The sequence below is a fragment of the Pleuronectes platessa genome, chromosome 3, assembly GCF_947347685.1.
Source record: "Pleuronectes platessa chromosome 3, fPlePla1.1, whole genome shotgun sequence".
In the NCBI taxonomy this organism is placed as follows: Eukaryota; Metazoa; Chordata; class Actinopteri; order Pleuronectiformes; family Pleuronectidae; genus Pleuronectes; species Pleuronectes platessa.
In genome coordinates, this window is record NC_070628.1 from 17,664,015 (window position 1) to 17,683,889 (window position 19,875).

The window sequence follows — 19,875 nt, forward strand, 5'->3', positions numbered from 1 at the left end:
GAACTGGTCCTAGTGTCTAAAATTGGTGAAATGTCCTTTCAATTGTAAACTAGGTAACAGGGCAAGATTTACAACCTTGCATGTGGGAGGTGGGTCATTACAACAGGCCCCAACCATAGATTGTTTTGCCCTGGGCCTTGGCAACAGGTTAATCCAGTCACAGTTTCTACCAGAGAACAACAGAAAATGTAAATATCACTGTCGCGGTTAAATCTTATCGCACCATTTATTGTAAATAGGAGCATATTTGGTTCTCCCAATGAAAAATATGTATTTTGGTGGTGTGATGTGACCATCACTGTGCAGAAAATGCATGAGCAGCGTTTGACCCTGGATCTACTGGAGGTGAAGATTTTCTCGGAGCTCACTTTAATTCTGACTTTAATGAGAGTACCAGTGTACATGATGTGTCAGATCACATCAGCCCTTGGCTCTGTCCTTCAAAATGTGCTAAAGGTGATTTCACCAAAAAACTTCGTAAAGTTTTTTGTTTTTACCTCCACCAAGGAGACTACGTTTTCACCCTTGTCTGTTTGTTTGTTGGTTTGTATGTTTGCAAGCAAGCATGCGACAACTGATCAAATTCTCATTAAACTTAATGGAAGGCTGAGGTGTGGGTCAGGGAGGAACCCATTGCATTTTGGTGAGGATCTGGATCAGGGGGCAGATCCAGGATTTATGTTATACTCTCTTTAGTATTGAGAGATAGGAAATTTGTCATGCAATAAGTCATTGATCTCAATGAAAAACAAACGGCACATTGAGGTAACGGCTGTTTATGAGTGTGTGCAACTTGGTTTGATGGGATTTAAGTGGACTGTTGGGGAGGAGGTATTTACTCTACTGATCTATTTGATCCTATCTCTAAAAGAGAGCAATCTGAGATTCAGCTAAAAAACCATCTCTGGTGGCAGTATCAGATCATTCTGCGTAATGTGGAAACCAAGTCACATACTTGGGAGAGAGGCTTTACCCAAGGATGACACTTGAAAAATAAAAGATTTTTTTGGGAGATGGAGGATGGAGAGGCCCACATTAGTCTAACCGTGCATTTTAACGTTATTAAGTGAAAATTTCACCATCAAGTATTAATCCAAGCAGATCACCGTTGTGCGGGGGTCGATCAGCAGGTGGAGATCAGTGGATGTGAAGTTGAGGAGCTGTGTTGGAAGGTGTTGTCACCTGTGCTTCCCTCATGGATTTGGTGCGTGTGAGCTGCTGCCATTGTAGGAGAGAAAAACGCACAACTCTGCATTTTCTCCAGCAGACAGACAGGAAGAGAAGAGAAGTGAGAGCTGTGTGTGTGTGTGTGCGTGCACTTTATAAAGGTCATAATAGTACTAATAGTGTTGTTATTATCGCCTGTTGTGACGGGGGCGGGTTTAAGATCGGGGCACGCGCTGATTGGCTGCGCTCCCCCGCCCCTTCCTCGTGTCACGATGGTTCAGTTTGGTGCATGGGCGCATGCGCAGCGACCCCTCTCTCCTGATATTTTATTTACTCCCGAAACCCAAGATGGCTCCTGTGAATATCTCGGTCCCATAGCAGATTGAGGATGCGAGGAGCTGCCGAAAAAACTACTTTTCCGCCACCGTCGCGTCCCGTGGATTAGAGCTCGCATGGTGCGGAGGAGGCCCTGAGCCGTGAGTAGGCACCGAGCAGTCGGCGGAGCTCCGTCTTCAACCCACCGATTCGGAGTAGTTTCGCGAAGTAGCTCGTCTCCTCGCTGTCGCTGTCTGTCCGGAGCGAGGTTCAGGCAGGCGGCTCATCCAAATGGCCGAACCGAGAAAAGTGCAATTTGTCACCCTCTCGGCCTTCGCCGCCGGGGCAGCCGCGGAGTCCAGGAAGCGACGGCTGGAGGATGGGGCCGACGTCAGCTTCGGCAAAGCCGGTGAGGTCGAGGCTGCGACCGGGGCAGGAGGTGGAGGAGGTGGCGGCGGCGCTGCTGCTGCGAGCAGCAACGCTCGCCTCGGCCAGACCGACAGCGACGACATGGACAAGGACAAGGCAGGAGGAGCCGAGAGCCGGACGACGATGCGGCTCAACCTGCCGCTGTCCGAGCCCGACGACCGCTCCTCCGTCGAGTTTAATTACGGAGAACTCATCGGGAACCTGCAGGTAGGAAGCCGCCTGTGGAAGTGGAGTCAAAGAGGCCGAGTGGAGCTGTTGTAATGGCTGTTGGAAGTGTGAGGACTTGTCATTGCTGAGTGAAGCGGAGGAGGAGGTGGTTTGAAAGTGACCATTAGCCAGCGGCACTGTTGTGTTCTATTTCCACTCATGCGGAGAGTCGACTCTCGCTGTGTTTCTCCAACTTCAGCCGCTCTCTAACGCACTGGAGCCTTTTAACAAAACACCGCCTCCTGCCCCTTGTCATGCCGACATCAAGCGGATCCTGTGCCGCTACCTGTGTCCTGTTCACGCTGACTTGCCCAGCAACAGCCCGGTCACAGCCATTTCTGCACTTGGGAATGCCACATGCAGCCTGGCCCTGTGGCTGCGGGTGATAGATAGATGAGAGAGCATAGCTGATGATGGAAGTACCAGGATGTAGCATGATGGCAAATGTCAGCGCTCAGGCATCAGACACGGGCTCCTTCTGCATCCTGCGCAGTTTGTTTAGGGCTGAAGTGTTATTTTATTCAAAAGGGAATTTGGATTAAAGAAGGGGGAAAAAAAGTTTGTGAACCACAGCATAATCAAACATTTCTGATTGGAATTCATAAGTAGATCATTTCTGCACCATGTTTGGTATATTTAGTTGTTTCTGGATTCAGTTATTTTGGGTTTCATGGCAATACTATTACTACTAATAATGATATTGATTGTTCAACTATGGACTCAGCTGTTTAAAATGTATTGAATTAACCATTTTTATGCTCTGCATGTAAACTGGATACCATCCTATTTACAAAGATGCCACATGTGCAGGTTGTTTAGGTTTAATGGCAATAATAATATATAGTAGAATGTAAAAACATGCTCAGTGACACCATGGTGATGGCCAGCATTGCAACTATTTAACCGTGTTCAACATGCTTTCGATCTTTAATATAAAATGTTCAATATTTGTTCCAGGCAAAGAAGAAACCTTCGAGTGTGACCTCAGTCCAAAACCCTAACGAGCCCTTCAATGCCGACGAGAAAGAGCGGCTCCAGGTGGAGGCCATGGCGAAAAAGTTTGAAAACAAATATGTGAGTTTTTATTTTATTGCAAGTGTATAATCATCTGATCATGTTAAAATTATACACTGACTAATACTGGATATATCGACATCAATCTTTAGCTTTTTAAATCTAATAAATATATATTTCTAATAAATTGATAACATAAAGCAAGATTGGGACATTTAACTCAGACAAATGTAATGTTGACACAAATTAATACTCAATTATTAGGCTGATAGCAATATATATATATAAACATAAATAGATAAATGTCTCAATGATATCGGCCTACATATTGGGCTGGCCAATATCACTTAAGTTGTAGTTGTCTACTTTGTACGTTTTAGGAAACATAAAACCAAATCGCTGCAACACAAGGGCCAAATGAAAAGGGCCAAATTTAAAATCGACTTATATTTGAACTGAAAACTTAGTATTTGGGTATGTTTTTTTTTTAGGGTAATATAGGGAAGAAGAAGAAGGACAGAATGCAAGATTTGGTCGATATAGGCTTTGGCTACGACGACACAGACCCTTTCATCGACAACTCAGAAGCTGTGAGTCTTCTTTGCATTATGAATATTGACTTATGTGTGTATTTTATTCCCAGGATGTCACTTTCATTTAGTCTGATATATCTATGTATTTTTTATAATGACATTGAACCTTCATCTCTCTTCTCCCTCATTACTGGCTGATATATTGGCAGATATTACTCTTCTCTGTTTAAATGTTCATTTCCCTGCTTGCTGTTTTCAATAGTGCATTCAGAGACACTTCTAAAGATAGACACGTGTCCTTAATTAAAACCAACCTGAAACTAAAGTCTAAAATCGTCTTCATGACTCATGAATACATACGTGCTGCCTTCGTCCACACAGTGACATGTATTTGTTTATGTTTTAGTGTTTGTTCCTCAGCATTCAATGGATATCATTCTATAATAGATATGATAATGCTATCTGTATTGATTCTCTGCAATAATACGATATTTGTTATTTTGTTTTGATAGCTGTTCTCTCTGCACTCTCCCATTGGCAGCGACTGTTTGACCCTTTTTCTGTTTGGATTTGCTCCATGATGGAAAAATGTTTTCATCTGTGGCCTGAGGCTCTGTGATTCTTCTCAGTGATATTATTTATTTTGGCGCCCAAGTCGTCAATTTTCACCGACCCGCAGAAGAGCCTGGGCTGCTTTGTGAAATCATGATGAAAACATCAGTTACTCAGCATGTTTTGAAATAGGGAGATGATATCCACATATCGTTTTAATGTAAGAGCATTTCTTGTCTCTGGGTGTCCAGTGATCTTATACCACACCCTGTCTTCTGTTGTTATTTTTCTCAGTATGATGAGCTGGTGCCGGCCTCCCTGACCACAAAGCTGGGGGGATTTTACATCAACACTGGCACGCTTCAGTTCAGAGCTGCATCTGAGTCAGAGGGCGAGGAGGACAAGGTGAGACTACACCTTTGTTTTTATTCATGCTCTCTATGGTTGACATTGTGAGAAAGGGTTTGTGAAAGCACATATCTACAAGAAATAAGGATTACACATAGTGTGCTGCTTTACTGTATACATAGTTGTTTCTGTCATTTAGCTAATCCTCACTGATGTAAGTTTGTTGCACATAAAAATACAATTATTTCAGGGAATTATCTGCACCACAAACTGCAGCCGCCAAACTAACCATACATTTTAATGAACGCATTATAACCTTCGTGACAGGAAGATTTCTAACGCTTCAAGGTTTTCAACAGCCAGTTATGCTGGACCTATGCGTATGTGCCGTGTTAATGACGTATAGTGGCTGTGCTTAACAACTGGTGGTGGCGCGATTGTCATAATGACAAAATTAGTGTCATGCTTGGGACACACAACATATCTGGCTTTTGTGCCATGATAGCTATCAATTCAATGCTAAAGAGATGTACACAGGGGGGAAAATCCACACACCAGGTTAGCCAGCCGCCTCTGCCTCCCATTTTGCGTCAAGATGATTCAATTGGCCCGCACCTGCACTTTAAAGTTAGTTTAAGCACAATTTGATTGCCGGTGACTCTGTTGCTGCATGAAAAAAGATGCGGTAAGCAGCACAAGCCCGGCACACATCAGAACCACAATGCAGTTCAGTAACACATGCCGTCCTCCAAATCAAAGTGAATGAGCAGTGTTTCTCTTGATGCCCAAAGTAACTTATTTTGATACAAAAGTAAGGTAATGCCATTATTGAAGTGTATCTTTTTAATTCATGGCATCCCATTTATATATCCTGATCTACCTGTGCCAAGTTCAGGACATTGTAATGTATCACAGAACTTATACATTTTTTGGTTCTATGCCTAAACGCACTGTGAATGTTTTCTGAGTCCTGCTGAGACACGAGATTGTCTTCTCAACAAGAGCTTGATTTTCATTGATTTCAGTGAGATAGCGGTAGACGTTATCTTTCATAGCATCAAGAAGATTTTTTTAATGGATACATTGCTACACACACACAGACATATAGGCACACAGCACTGTATGTTTCTAAAGCAGAATTGATTGTTTTCCATTGTGCAATGTCGTCATCTGCTTAGACCTACGGAATCTATGTGCTCTTGTTTCAGAAACCAAATGACAACAAGGAACAGCTGATTAAGAAGAGAAAAAAGAAAGAAGTTAACAATCTGGAAGAGAAGAACCCGAAAAAGATCAGAGTACCCAAACAAGGGTAAGAATCATGGCTTCTATTTTTGTGGTTGTCTTGTGCTAGCTGGTGAAGGTGGATTTGTGCATTTAAGAAACTTCTGCCATGTCAGTAAGTTCTTGTCATGAGGCCATTACTTTCCATGCATCTGTAAAATAGACCTTCAGGAAAAAAACCTCTCACTTAATCAAATGCATCATTTCCATTAAGCGAAGCGACTGAAAACGAGTCTCTTCAAAATGTCAAAAGGCACAGACACTGTTATGTAAATGGCCAAGTTTTTCTTCCTGTGCTTGAAAAGTCAACCTTTTGGACAGACATGGATTTTTAGGTCACTGTGAATATGTGATGACGCATTTGTCCGCTCTTTACTCCGCTAATAATCCACCACCCTGTGTGACATTATACTCCTCTGCCTTTGTGCAAACCCACTCATACATCTATCATGAGGCAGGGATGCTGACTGTGTCTTGCTCTTCTCTGCTGTGACAAGCCAGAGCCTCCTTCTAGAAAACGGTCCATTATCCACGCTCAAATAAGCACAATACTCCAACATGCCACCATTACGAAAACAACATCCAAAAATAGAAGCAGCTATTCCTATTGTGCTGTTATGAAATGCATAATATATATAGGTGTGTTTGTGTGTCAGCTCTCTCAGCAGACTGCAGGTTAATCCCTCAGAATCCCCACGGTTCCATGCGCTTCCCGTGTTTCTGACTCGTCTTTGTCAGCGCGTGTTGATGCCTCAGTTTGCCATCTGAAAATGTGTGTTGCTGTATTCGTAGCAGGGATTTCATTTATGGTTCGTCTTGAAATGTCTTAGTTCCCTCCCTGGGATTTATAAGGTGGGCTAGCAGATTTATAAAAAATGTACAAGAGTGAAGTTGTCTGGCTCCAGTTCTCACACCTGCCCATTTACAACTGTTAACAGCAGCTGAATAATCTGTTAACCGATCAGAGTTTGAGGTGGACATCATCTTCCTGTTTAGCTTGTCAACTGCATGAATTTGTATGTACAAGTTGTTCCAAGGCGATTAAATCGATTGTAACATGTTGCAGGACTTTTGTTGAGTACACCATGTTTTAATTGAGATAATAAAGCATGGTGTACGGCAGACAAGCTGTGTGACATGTTTAATATAGTGGGACGTGGACTGACGCTCATATTGCTCTGCATTCTCAAATAAATAGTTGTAAGTGTACTTGCACTTAGTCGACATAACATTTTGATAAAAAAGAAAAAATGTAACTGATCGTAGAAACTGCTAGCGCAGCATCTGTGTTGACAACAGCAGAACAGATGATTTCTTAAGGCAAAAACAAAATTATATAACTGCTCCCAAAAAGAAAGCAGCTAACATGGGTGTAGGTGCCAGGAATAAGTCTAAGAAGAATATTATCATTATTATTATTTTGGTTATGATACAAGGTGTAATGGGTTTCTATGTTGGGGTATTATTTGATATTTATTTGTGATCATATTAATTTGGCAGGAAGTAGGTCACATAGGATATGGTTTATATGAGCACCTGTTCACCTTTGTTTGCAGAAAGGGTCGTCTCTGTATTTTTTGGTTACTGCTAGGCTATTATCCATTTGATCACTGTGATTGCTTTAATCTATGATCTTGTGCACGTTCCAAAAAGTTGATCATCTTTACTTTAATACAAGTTTAAACTTTTTTCCCGAAGTTTTACATAAAAACTTATATTTATGTATTTATTTATCCTTTATTTAACCAGTAAGGTCTCAGTGGGACACAATTAAGACAACTTAGATGAAACACACTAGTGAAAGCATCACAAGGATTATTTAATATACATTTAATTTATATAAAATTTCTGCAAATAGATCCCTTTCACTTAAATCGTACACACTAAACGTTTAACATTTTGCTAAAAAAGGGGCTTTGCTGTGTTTCACTTCATCAGGGTGACAACTCTCAACCTCCATCGACCGGAGAAAAAGAAGAGGAAGAAGCTGATGAAGGACTCGCTGTATCTGGCCGCCATGCTCCGCCGCTTCACCCGGGAGAAGGAGGAGATGAAGAAAAGAAACCCCAGCATGGCTCACCCTAGTCTGGCAAGAGGCTTGGCTAACAAACCACACTCTGCCAACTCTACGAACCACACGTTAGCCTCTAACTCTGCCCACCCGCAGGGCAACGCAGCCAGCAATGACCTCTCACTGGCAGACCTCACCTCAGACCCTGCTGTGATGTCACTTCTGGGCTCAGCCAATGAGAAGGAGCTGCAGGATCTCCTAGGCGACTTGGACTTCAGCTTGTCGGACTCTGATCAGCAGCACGCCATAATGGCAGCCAGGGAAAACGGCATTCTAGGAGTTGGTGTTCCGGGTCATAAAACAACAGGAGGAGGGGGCCAGGGGCGCAGCCTGGGATCCTCCAGTGGACTTTTTTCTCCACCCCCGCTTCCTGATGGACTGCCTGCTCCTCTTATTAAACGCATCGAGGACCTGCGGGCGGTGAGTCGACTGTAGCCTCGCTGTGGGTGGCTGCAATTACCGGCGAAGCCTTTTTATTGAAGTTTAACACAAAGCCAGTCAGAGGAGAAAGTGGCATAAAATGTGTTATTGTTATTATTCAGACCAATAAGAATAGTCTCTTTTCTAAGTATCGGCTCCAGGCATAACCCTGAGGGGTTTTATATAACTGTAACAGGGCTGGAATTTCAACTTTTGAAGATGTTTTCATGTTCTTGTTGCTCCTATATCTCAGAGCAACAGAGTCAAACTGTAGCTGAATAATCTCTTCTAGTTGTTGGTAGAAATGTAAAGAGCGGCAGAGAGAGGAATTTGAAAAGGGAGATGCAAGTGAGGGATTACTGAGGTGATGAAGAGCAAGGAGGAGAAATAAAGAATGAAAAGTTAGATTTTTCTTTTGCTATAGGTAGGTAGCATATAAGAAGGATCATCACTTCACTTGACCTGTAGTTTTTTTATTTGGTCCAATATTTCCTCTTAGATCTTGATAGATTTAGGTTTGTTTGTTACAGTGTTGCTGCTACTGTCCGTTGCTTTTTACTTAGGAGCTGTTGACATGCAGAGAAGAACAAAATCACAACACGTGCTGCCGCAAGTCCTTTATTGTTTCAGATGAATCAGAAAAAAATCCCTTCAGGCACTTGATGATGCACATAGGTTACCACTGTTTTATACGATCGGGACACTTCCTGTGATCAGAAGGTGGATTTAACAGTACATTTTTAATATGAGCTAAAACCATAAATTTATTGTTAAAAAAAACCTGTGGCTTCGCACCACAAGTGAACCACACAGAGTTCCCTCTAAAGCCATTTTCAAACATGAGATTAGGAAAGGTAGTTTCCCATATGAATAATGCAACAGAAGATTGTTCGGATAAGACATTCAGCCAAGGGGTGTCGTCTGGATAGAGTATACAGGAGACAGGGCATAATGTTAGGTTTTGCGTCATTCACGTGTTAAGACACAACATAAATTCACTCATACATTTTTTCTAAATTCCTACATTTGCGTCCTCACAGACGCAATTTCCCAAAATTTCAGGAAAATGTCTGGAGTTAAGTGCATGTCTGAAAGCAGCTTAAAGTGCTAGTTCGCCCCAAAATTCACTCATTATCTACTCCCAACTATGCCCATGAATGGGCGGGTGAAGTGTTTGACTCAACAAAACACTTGAGTTGTTTCAGCGGTAAACAGTGTTTCAGTCAAATCCAATACAATTGTTGACCACTTGTTCAAAAGTAAAAAATACAACCGAAAAACATGATCAAATGCCTCCATACTGCTCCTGTTGTTGCATCCAAGTGTGCGTAAGTCCCAACATTCAAATTTGACTTGAAATGGCGTCTAAATGTCTGCTGTGATGCATCGGCATAGTAGTGAGAATATAATGAGTGAATTTTCATTTTTGGGTGAACTATCCCTTCAAGTGGACTGAGACCTCCCGGTTCAGTTGGTTTCCTCATTTAATCTGAGTGATGGAGAACTTTCTCAGCAGTGCAGAGTGGACAGAGTGTATTTATGAGATGAATAGTTAAAATTAGAACTTGGTGTATAAGGTCAGGATCAGGCAGGTGGAGAAGAAGTATTTGTGTCTGTCAGTAATGTCCTCGGAGGCTCAGCTCCACAGATATATGTATATTTATATGTGCTGTATGGAACAGTGCTGTTTGCTGACTCAACCCTTTCTCCCACAGGCCTCGAGGCAGTTTGATCAGGAGGGCAGGAAGAAATTTTTCACCCTGGACATGAATAACATTCTCTTGGAGTGAGTAGGACAGCTTTTAAATCACAGTCAGCCAAATCACAGCTCACTCTCTCCTCCTCTTTCAGTCTTTCTCACTCATTTTCAGCAGATTTCCCTCATCACCTCTCCTGCTGTCCCTCAGTGTTTCTCCCTTTGTCTGCATTAATGACATGCTACTCATTTCCATTCAAGTCTCTTGTTCCTCCATCTTTATTTATGTTCATCCTCCTCCTCCTCACTCCTCCGTCACTGCCCTTCAGTCCTCAGTTCCTATTTTATTCTTTATCTCCCTCACCACATCCCGTCCTTTTATTTGTCTTTCCCTGGTGTACCCCACCCTGCTGACTTTGTCCTCTTCCTCCTCTCAGTATCGAGCTGCAGGTCCAGGAGCAGCCTCGCGAGGCACGTACAGACATCTACTTGCACATGGAGGCATTTGTGCCGTGCAACAAAGAAGCCCTCCTCAAACGGCTGAAGAAGCTCAGCCTCAACATCCAGGTGAGTGAGGAAGTGAGGAATCCCTCCACATCACATTGATAAGGATGTGTGTTTGATAGCTTACTAGAAGTCAGATTCAGGGAGGACAAATCCTCTGTACATAAGGAAGATATCAGAAGTGCAGTCTCCAAATGGATTCATGTATCATTACATTTGTTCAATTTTGTAGAGGATTAGAATTTAAGCTTTGCAAGAATAAAGTCCACATTGAGTGTAGAGAGGAACAATTATCTAAGATTAGACATTAAACCAGTGGTCGGCAGCTGGTGGATTGCAGACCAAAACTGGGCTGCTGGCAATAATAGCCTGCTAGGTATTTTAAATTTTTTTCATAATATTGCACTGACACAAACTTACACATGTACCGTAGGTGCTGATATCAGTCACGGCAGAAACATTCATAGAATCACTTATTTTTCAGGAATTTTGCCTACAAAGTAAAAGTGTGAAAATGTTAGTTTCTGCCTGCAATGCTTTATTTTAGGCGGAATTAAAGCGCTTTTCATCTGAAAAGTTGGTCTGAAGATTGTGATGCTCTCTTATCAGACCTCTGAAACAGTGGCCAAACTGTGATGGACCCCTGATATCTTTCGCAGTCTTCTTGACATCTTTGTAGTGATCTGACTTGAGCACATTTCAAAGTTTACCGTTCACATATGCCGAACTTTCCAGGAGATTGTCTGGGTCAGATATGTTTACAACAATAGGAAATTGTCTGGAGCATTCAGGCAAGGGGAGGCACTTAGGTAGTGCATGCATGAGACCAAACATGACAGACAGACAGCCCTTCTAAAACATTTCAGGAAAATGTTTGGATTTACAACATCCAACATCAAACGTTTTAGTTTTTTTTATTGTCTAATTTTATTGTCTAATTTGGCAAAAAATTAATTCTTGTATTTACCCACATCATATCAGTACTTGAAGTTGGGTTGCTTTGTTTAGCTCCTGTGGTCAAACCCCGAATCTGATCCTCTAATGTCTTCATATTATTTTTGTTGTAAAGCTTAATCGCCAGCCACCTTCTCTGCCTCAGTGGTTAATGTGCAGGGATCTCAGTGTCGCCAGACAAGTGCGACATCGACTGACTCTCACAAACAGGCTTCCAAATGTCTTTTGTCATGGTCCATTAAAGTTGAAGTAGCATTATTGACCAAATACATCAACATACTGTCCCTCTGTTTTCCTTTTAACTTTCTTTTGTTTATCTCCTTGTTCTTTTAATTTGTCCACACTGTTGCTGTTTTTACCTTTTCACTTCCTCGTCACCCTGACTTCTAACTCTTCCTCCTCCTCTCGGCTCCCTCAGGATGACCGAGTACGGGCACCACTGTTGCAGCTGAAGCTGGCGGTGTGCAGTGTGATGCCAGAGCAGATAGCGAAATACAACATGGACTGCATGGCCAAGGTTGCAAAGTGAGTAGCCATTTTTTTCTTTCAGAAAACAGTTGCGTAAACAACTTTGTCTTGAATATCATTGTCTACTCCTTCCTTCCTTTTAAACCAATAGAAAAAACACATACAAAATTTAAGTTGGACAATTGTTCCAGTAAATGTTTAGAGAATAGTTACAAATTGTATTCAAAATATTAGCCCACATGTTTTTCGCAAGCTTGGTGTCTACATAGTTATTCCATTTTATCTGGACACCCAGACCGTACCAACACAAGAATGTGATTATTATTGTTTAAAATTTTCAATAAAGTTTCTTCAAACATTTGTTTTATGTATGTGTGTTTGTATGTTATTGACTGTGTGTGTATGTCCTGCAGGCAGCAGTCAGAGGAGGGAGATAAGAACGGCTCCGAGGAAGAGGACGAGGAGAAACCTGGGAAAAGGGTGATGGGCCCGAGGAAGAAGTTTGTCTGGGATGACAAACTCAGGTAAAGATGTAGTTTGTGTTTGGCACGTGAAGATTTGACAGTCTATTCTGAAGAGTTCTCTCCAACCCTCACTTTTATCTTTCCTGTCACCCTCCACCTTTGTAAACTTACACAAGCCTTTCAGATTCCTCAAAGTTTTAGTGGGTGAAGTCTCAGGATAAACATCCTCAGGAAAACCTGCTATAGTTTTGTATATAGAATAATTTTTGAATATTTCAACAGCATTGCTTCACTTTTTATGTATAAATCCATGACAGATTTATTTCTTCAACAAACAGGATCCTTATGTCACTGAGGAAGTTCCTGAATTTTATGTCCACATGAAAGTGGAAATATTGAATAAAGAATCAGTGGCCAATGAAAAGACAAAAACCTTTGCAGCTACTTTTCAGTCATCATCCATTTTCTCAACAGCGTTGACATTTTAGGACTTTTTTTCACACAATGATTCTCACAATTGGCTCCGTCATGATGTGCTCTGCACCTGCAGCCTAGTTTAGATTTTAATAATAGGTGTTTCATTGGAGATGTGTTTTTTTGCAGGAACCTACTGTGCAGCCTGGTGCGAGTGAAGCTGAGCTGCTATGACATGGAGAACCAGTGCTCTCTGTCTGTGGAGGAGTACCTCAAGGCCTTCTTAGAGAATGAGGTCAAACCACTATGGCCCAAGGGTTGGATGCAGACCAGGTCTGTGTGTGTGTCTGTGCATTTACTGGCTCAGACAATTTTTTTTCATGACTAGTTTCTATAGAAAATCATTTCAACCGAGAATGGATGTCTTGTAGGTATTAAGGTTTATTGATTGCAAAACCTTTAATCTAAGGTTGTACAGAATTGAATCTTTTGAATGATGAGTGATGAGGTGTTAAAGAGTAAAGTCTTGCAGGGATACAACACTGGAAAACATTAGCTTTAGAAGTTTCATTTAGAAATTGAATTCAGAGCCTGTGACTGTTGAGCTCAATTAACATTTTCTTTTTTTAAGAAAATGTACATATACCCTAGTTGCTGATTCTTAACTGCAGGTGTTTGGGAAGTCACTGAAATCACAGCAAAAAAAACAAAATAAGTTTGCACAGGGCAGTGATAAAGACCTGCAAATGAAACCGGAAGAAATATAAGATATAAACTGCTCAGCACATGGATCCATCCAAGGTTGTAATGAGATCCGAAGGTAGAATCAATCGATAGTAAAACGCCAACAACTAATAGTTTTGATCTTATTGAGACAGTTTAAAAGCTGTTAAAATTGTTATATCAGACACAAAACATACAACCAACACTTTCCTATTTGGGCTGGAAACTTGTGGCTGTTATCATGTGCAGTGTAGCTAATTCATGATGTAGGAAATACTGTGGTTGTTTGGGTCAACTAGGATCTCAGCCGCAAGTGAATGCACTCACTGTTGACAGTGTTCTTTGTGTTTCTTCTGCTCAGGATTTTGTTTAAGGAGAGTCAGGCTGTTCACAGTCACCTCACTGGAAACCTGTGAGTATGAACTTTATCTCAAACAGCTAGTGTTTCCTCACTCACCCAAACCACTGTGGGATTTTTCAAAGACTGAACTTGAATTCAAAGTGTAAATGGAAAAAGGCTGAATATTTATCTCCTGGTGTTTTTTCACAGTGTCAAAAGGAGAATGGTACCTGGGCCCAAGGCCAAAGCCAAGGTGAGTGATAACTCAGACCATGTCCTGTATGTTATCTAAAAAGTATCACACCATTGTATCACATTTGCTCAGTTCTGGATACAGATTAACTCTGATTAATTTCATATAATATGACGGCCTATAGCCTACTTCAACAGCTCATGTTGCTCGATTTGTATAATGCACATTTCCACTAGTTTCATCTGTAATACAGAAGAGCCATGTTATACTCACCATTCGGCTGCTCCAAGCTTTGATTTCAATGATTCCACCTGCTGTTCTTTGAATTTATATTGTGCTACTGGCAACAAAATTCATCACTTTGTGATGTTTTTTTTTTTTGTACATTAAAAGCCTAACATAAAATGAAGGCTATAAACATTTTCAACAAGGCAACAGATAAACCTTGTTGATGCTGATTTGAGTTTCTTTAACTGATGAACAAATTAAATTAGAAACGAAAACCTAGTTTTTTCTGATGTTACTGAGGTAAACTGAGAATAAACTGGTCATTCTCTTTGTTACTGATGCTCAACAAACCTCTTGTGTTCTTCAGGAGGGTCTCTGGATCAACAAACCACCTTTCACCATGATGTCCACACCATCTCTGTCCACCTCCACATCCGCTTTGACCTCCAACCGCCAGCCCCCCTCCTCCTCGCCCTCGGAGCCCATCTGTCTGTCGGACTCCCTGGATGAGGATCTGACCGCTCCCTCTCTGGACTCCATCTCCCATGCACTGGCCCTCCTCAGCAATGCATCCAAGGGCCTTGGGCTCTCAGACAGCCCCTTGTCGCCCCCACCCCTGCAAATCCCCACCACCTCTCCTCCTCCCGTCACCCCTCACTACCCTGCAGCGTCTCAGCTCTCTGCCTCGGTTACATCCACGACTCAGCATCATTCCCTTTCTAAGGTGGAAGCCGCTCCACTGGCAGCTGGGTCTACTGGGAATTTGCCAATAACAATAACAATGCTACCAAGCTCCTCTTCTACCTCCTCTTCCTCGTCTTCAGCGGTTTCCTCCATGGCTCGCGTGCAGGCTACGGGCTTGTCATTGGCCCCCAGGACTACAGATGCAGCCTATGGTCCGTTCAAAGGATCCGCCATCGTGAGTCAAGCCCAGAATCAGAGACATGTTACCTTGGTATCACCCAGTCACAGAACAAGCTCAATGATGGGCGGGATTAGCAAAATGCACCTACACCCCTCCCCATCACCTCAGAGGCAACGGCCTCCGCCCACAGCTTCCCCTCTGCTGCCCCCCCATCAGAAGGGCTTTATTAGCCCTCCGGGGATACTGGGAACTATGGGAACTATGGGAACTCTTCAAGGACTTGCTAAGAGCAGTGCCAAAGCCGGTAGCAACGGCAGCACTGTGAGCAGCAGCATCACACCTTCTTCCTCCCCCTCATCCCAGTCCCACTCCAACTCTACCTCCCAACTCAGTCTGCAGTCCTTCTGCCCCTCCTCCTCAGTGGTGTCCTTGCCATCCCCCATCTCCCATACCTCACACTCCTCCCAAGCTAAATCTTACACACACCACCACCACCAGTCCAACTTCATCACACCCATGCAGGCCACCCTCACAAAGTCCTCCCACAGCAGCAACTCCTCTTCCATCATCAAGCTCACCCCTCGGCCACCTGCACCCACTCCACCTTTATCCTCCTCCCCTTCCCCTTCATCCTTGCTCCCATATGGCCATCGCATAATCACCAATCAACATCAAAAACACCCGTACGCCCCCAAAAACTGCAGGCTGCCCTTCAGCGTGTTGGGCAGTGGGCAGATGAAGCAGACACAGGGCAGTTGTAGCTTTGTTGGAGGTCAGAAACCTCAGTCCTCCACGAGCAGCAGTAGCATCAACAACTTCAACAACAAGGGAGTGGTGTCAGTTGTCTGCAGTCGCCCGGACAAAGCACCACCGTCTTCTTCACCTTCAGTCTCAGCCAATCATGTGCCGAGGCAGAGGGTGACAGGTGGGGTCAACTCCGGCTCGAATGCGGGAAACGGCTGGATGGCTTCAGGAACTCTGGCCTCGTCCTCCACAACGTCACACCTCTCACAGGTTAGTGTTCATTCTAATGAGAAGAATATGAACCAAAGTACAAGTGAGCATAATCTGACCGCATGTGGTTTCTGCAGGTAACAACAGCAGGCACCTCCCTCCTCTGCAGCCCCTCCACTCTGCCCATGGGCTTTGGCATGTTGGGAGGCCTGGTGCCCGTCTCACTACCCTTCCAGTTCCCCCCCCTGCTCAATTTCAGCCCTCCTGGAGCACCAGGGGCTGCTGGCATGGGCGGGGCCCCTAGCTCCAACTCAGGATACCCCCTATCACAGAGCGACCTAATTGGTGAGCAGACACACAAGTCACATGTAGTGATTTGTCTTGGTGTCTTGTAGTAAAAAAGGTTTGATATTGTATTTGATATAGAATTGTTTCTGGGCTGTATGCTTCTGTGACTTATTTCTTTATGCCTTTTACAGTTTAAATGATCAAAAAAAAATTCTTCACATTTCTGTGAAGATTTATGAGAATATACTGAGTATGAGGCAGACTGTCTATGGTTAACATTAACAGTATATTAAGATGGACGACATGAATGCTCCCCAAGAACCACCACTGTCTCTCACATTTATTCTCTCCATCTTTTGTGTCTGTCTCCGTCATCTCAACCTTTTGTACTTGTGCTCCTCACTGCCAATTCACTTTGATCCCCTCCTCTCTCTCTCGTTGCTTCCATTTTATCCCCCCCTTATTGTTGTTGTTCTCTCCTCATCTGTCCATCCTTCCCTCCATCTCTCCTCAGATCTGTATAAGAGTCTCCAGTCAGGGTCGCAGGCTGCCTTACCTCCTCACTTGCAGCTTGCTTTCTCAGGTAATTTGCATTTCTCCTCCTCTTCCTGACCTCCATTTATCCGTGTCAGGTCGACCTGTTGTCCCCTGCTCAGCTGCTGTGTTGTTTGTGTGTCTCTGTTCTTGCTTCAGGTTTGTTGTTGTTGCCATGCCTCTGGCTTGTCCTCTGTAGCTCAGGCTACAGTTTGTAAATCACTCAAACAACCACAAAGATATAACAAGTAAAATAGATGCAAAATGCCAACAAAGACTGAAAAATACCATACAAATGGCCAGAAGTAGCACAAAGAGATGCACAATAAATAGAAATAAATGACCACAGATGTAAATGAACGTTAGACGACACACCCACAGACTCATAACAAACACTAACAACATTTTACTTGTCTGCGCCTCAGGGACTGTAGAAATTTACCTGTGTACATACTGAAGGGTTTAAAATTGATAACAATAAAAAATACTGATCAATACATTTTCTTTCATAATGGACACATATCATAAATTAACGTTTAACCTATTGATGACTTTATTTTATTTTTAATAAGAGCACTGATAAGATATTTGCTGTGAATGGGAAGCTTTAAAGATAAAATAAACTTGTCATCGCCCTCTGGAGGACAAACTGTAACAGAGACATTATTTCTAATTGCCTTAAATTACCGTTTAACATTGTACACTGCATACAGTATAGTATATACGAGTATAAAGAATTTACTTTTATACTGGTATATATGTGTTGTATAATATGTGTTTCTTACAGGAAAAACTTTTTCTCATCAACCTGAGTTATTAATATGAAATCTGCATCTTCCTTCACGCAGATGCGAACCAAAGCCAGGGAGGAGACGTGAAGAGGAAATCCCAATGACCAATAGCAGCACAGTAGACAGACACCAGTGGGGTGACATCACCACCTCCTGGACACTTCCACCAATAGAAATCTTCACTTAGAGTGACACAGTGATGTGGTATGAGGGGGGCGGAGCTCCACTGCCTCTTTTAAAAACGGACCTATAGGAGATCAGTTCATCCTCGCTACAATGGCAATGATGATTTAATGTAACTGTATTTTCTAATGAACCGGGTATGAGAACAAGACGGCGTGAATGACGAGAACACTTACCTTTGTTCGGCTTATTTTTGTTCAATTTTTTTTGTCGACATGTTTACATATGACAGACCTTGATCACTGTGGAATGAGCGTGAGCGAGGTGGTGGCAGTACAGACGAGAGGAGTAGTAGTACGCTACGTAATATAATTTGTATTTAAGCTTATGCGGCGTAACGGGACTCTTGTCCTTGCAGTACAAAAAGAAAAAAGAAAAACAGACTGAATAATGAATTTTTATTTTTCTGTCTTTTGTCTCAGATGTGGGACTTTGTCGTGTCTGTAGAAATTTTGTTGGTCACCTCTGCTCCCACAAATGACTGTTAAGTAGTAGCTTAAATTAATATTGATAAATTATTTGTAATTTACACAGGGACAACATGTTATTGTGTGTGTGTGTGTGTGCGCTATAGAGAGAGCTAGCGAGCGAGCATTGAAGTTGATTTGAATGTGTGTATGTACATAGAAATACACAATATACTGTTAATTCCTTTCCTGATAATTCTGTAAGAAAGGGCAAGGACGTGTAAACCCCCCTTTTCACAATAACGAGCGAGTGTATCTGATGCCCCTCTCTCGCTCAGTGTGTTTTTGGTGCTGTTTAATCACACTGGACCTTTTCTGGAAAAAAGACTTGAATTGAAAAAGTTTCAGACTCCTCTTCTGGAGAGAGGGGCTCCCTGTGAGAGAGGGGGAAACGTCAAGATTGTAGCCTACTTGAATTGTTAAATTTTTTTCTTCTCTTTTTTTTTTTGTGATTTAAGATTTATTCATTTACTTTCTCTGCTTATTGACTCAAACCAACTAAATATAACACCACGCCTTAGTTTGTATTTATAAAGTGTGAAAAAGATCTATGCAGGACTGTAAAACGCTCAATGCAAAAGTGCAAGTTGTCGCTTGGCTTTCAACCTCTACTCAACCAGTCAGCACCTTTTTCTTTTTTTTTTGAAGTTGTGAATGTTTGTAGATGATCTTATTGTGACACTTGAGACTCCTTCATTTCTCACGTGTGTTCAGACGGACTGGGAAGTGAATTTTAGAAGCGATTAAGTACAAGGTGCAATTCGGCCTCAAGATGTGTCTGTGTGAATTAAATGTTTCTGCTTTATGCCACATTGACACGATAATGCTGCTTTTACGCAATGGCAGCAGAAGTGTGCGAGTGTTCACGCATTATTCCAATATTCCCATGTCTGCGACAAGATGCTGTGTGATGTAGGGCAACACCACATGGCCTACGATTATATTTATGTGGCGATAAATGTTGCATCAAACAAATCTGAGGTCGATATGGTATATCTCCTCACTGTGCTTACACAATGCATTCTATTGATATATTGAATCTATTGTTTTGCGCATTGACAGTAACTGTATGTTACTGTATCATTAAATGTAGTTGAGTCAAAATGGCGATGTTTAGCGGCCATATTTGTTTGTTTTAAGCCTCTTACATATCAGAGCAGACTCTGATGTATCAGAGCTTTCAAGGAGAATTTGTTTCCCAGTTGTAATTACATCTGCGAGTAACGAATGTTTTTTTACAAGTTGTCACTTGTAAACTCTACGTCATGTCTGCGGCTACCTAGACCAATTAGCATCTTTTGCTCAAGTCGTATAGTGACAATAAAATTTGCTGAACGTGCTAACAGTCTGTCGATATGTTGGTTAAAATATTTTCACAGCGTTAAGCGGAGATATTCTGAGGAATAACTTGGAGATTTAAACTTGTTTCTGACACTAATGATTCAGCTAGTTTTACAGAAGCAAAATAC

At 42.3% G+C, this 19,875-nt stretch overlaps 1 protein-coding gene across 2 annotated transcripts; it reads left to right on the plus strand.

Moving 5' to 3' along the window:
* Positions 1-1,499: 1,499 nt before the first annotated feature.
* Positions 1,500-19,304, plus strand: ubn2a (ubinuclein 2a). Of its 2 annotated transcripts, XM_053418665.1 has the most exons (17): positions 1,500-2,118; positions 3,076-3,192; positions 3,624-3,722; positions 4,512-4,622; positions 5,774-5,877; positions 7,788-8,340; positions 10,056-10,126; positions 10,474-10,603; positions 11,913-12,019; positions 12,376-12,486; positions 13,030-13,173; positions 13,925-13,975; positions 14,114-14,156; positions 14,692-16,203; positions 16,281-16,488; positions 16,946-17,014; positions 17,814-19,304. In XM_053418665.1, exons 1-17 carry the CDS (start codon positions 1,774-1,776, stop codon positions 17,858-17,860), a joined length of 3,822 nt encoding a protein of 1,273 aa, XP_053274640.1. In that variant the 5' UTR covers positions 1,500-1,773; the 3' UTR covers positions 17,861-19,304. The 2 variants fall into 2 exon arrangements, with proteins under 2 accessions (XP_053274640.1, XP_053274641.1); XM_053418666.1 differs by lacking the exon at positions 16,946-17,014.
* Positions 19,305-19,875: the final 571 nt, after the last annotated feature.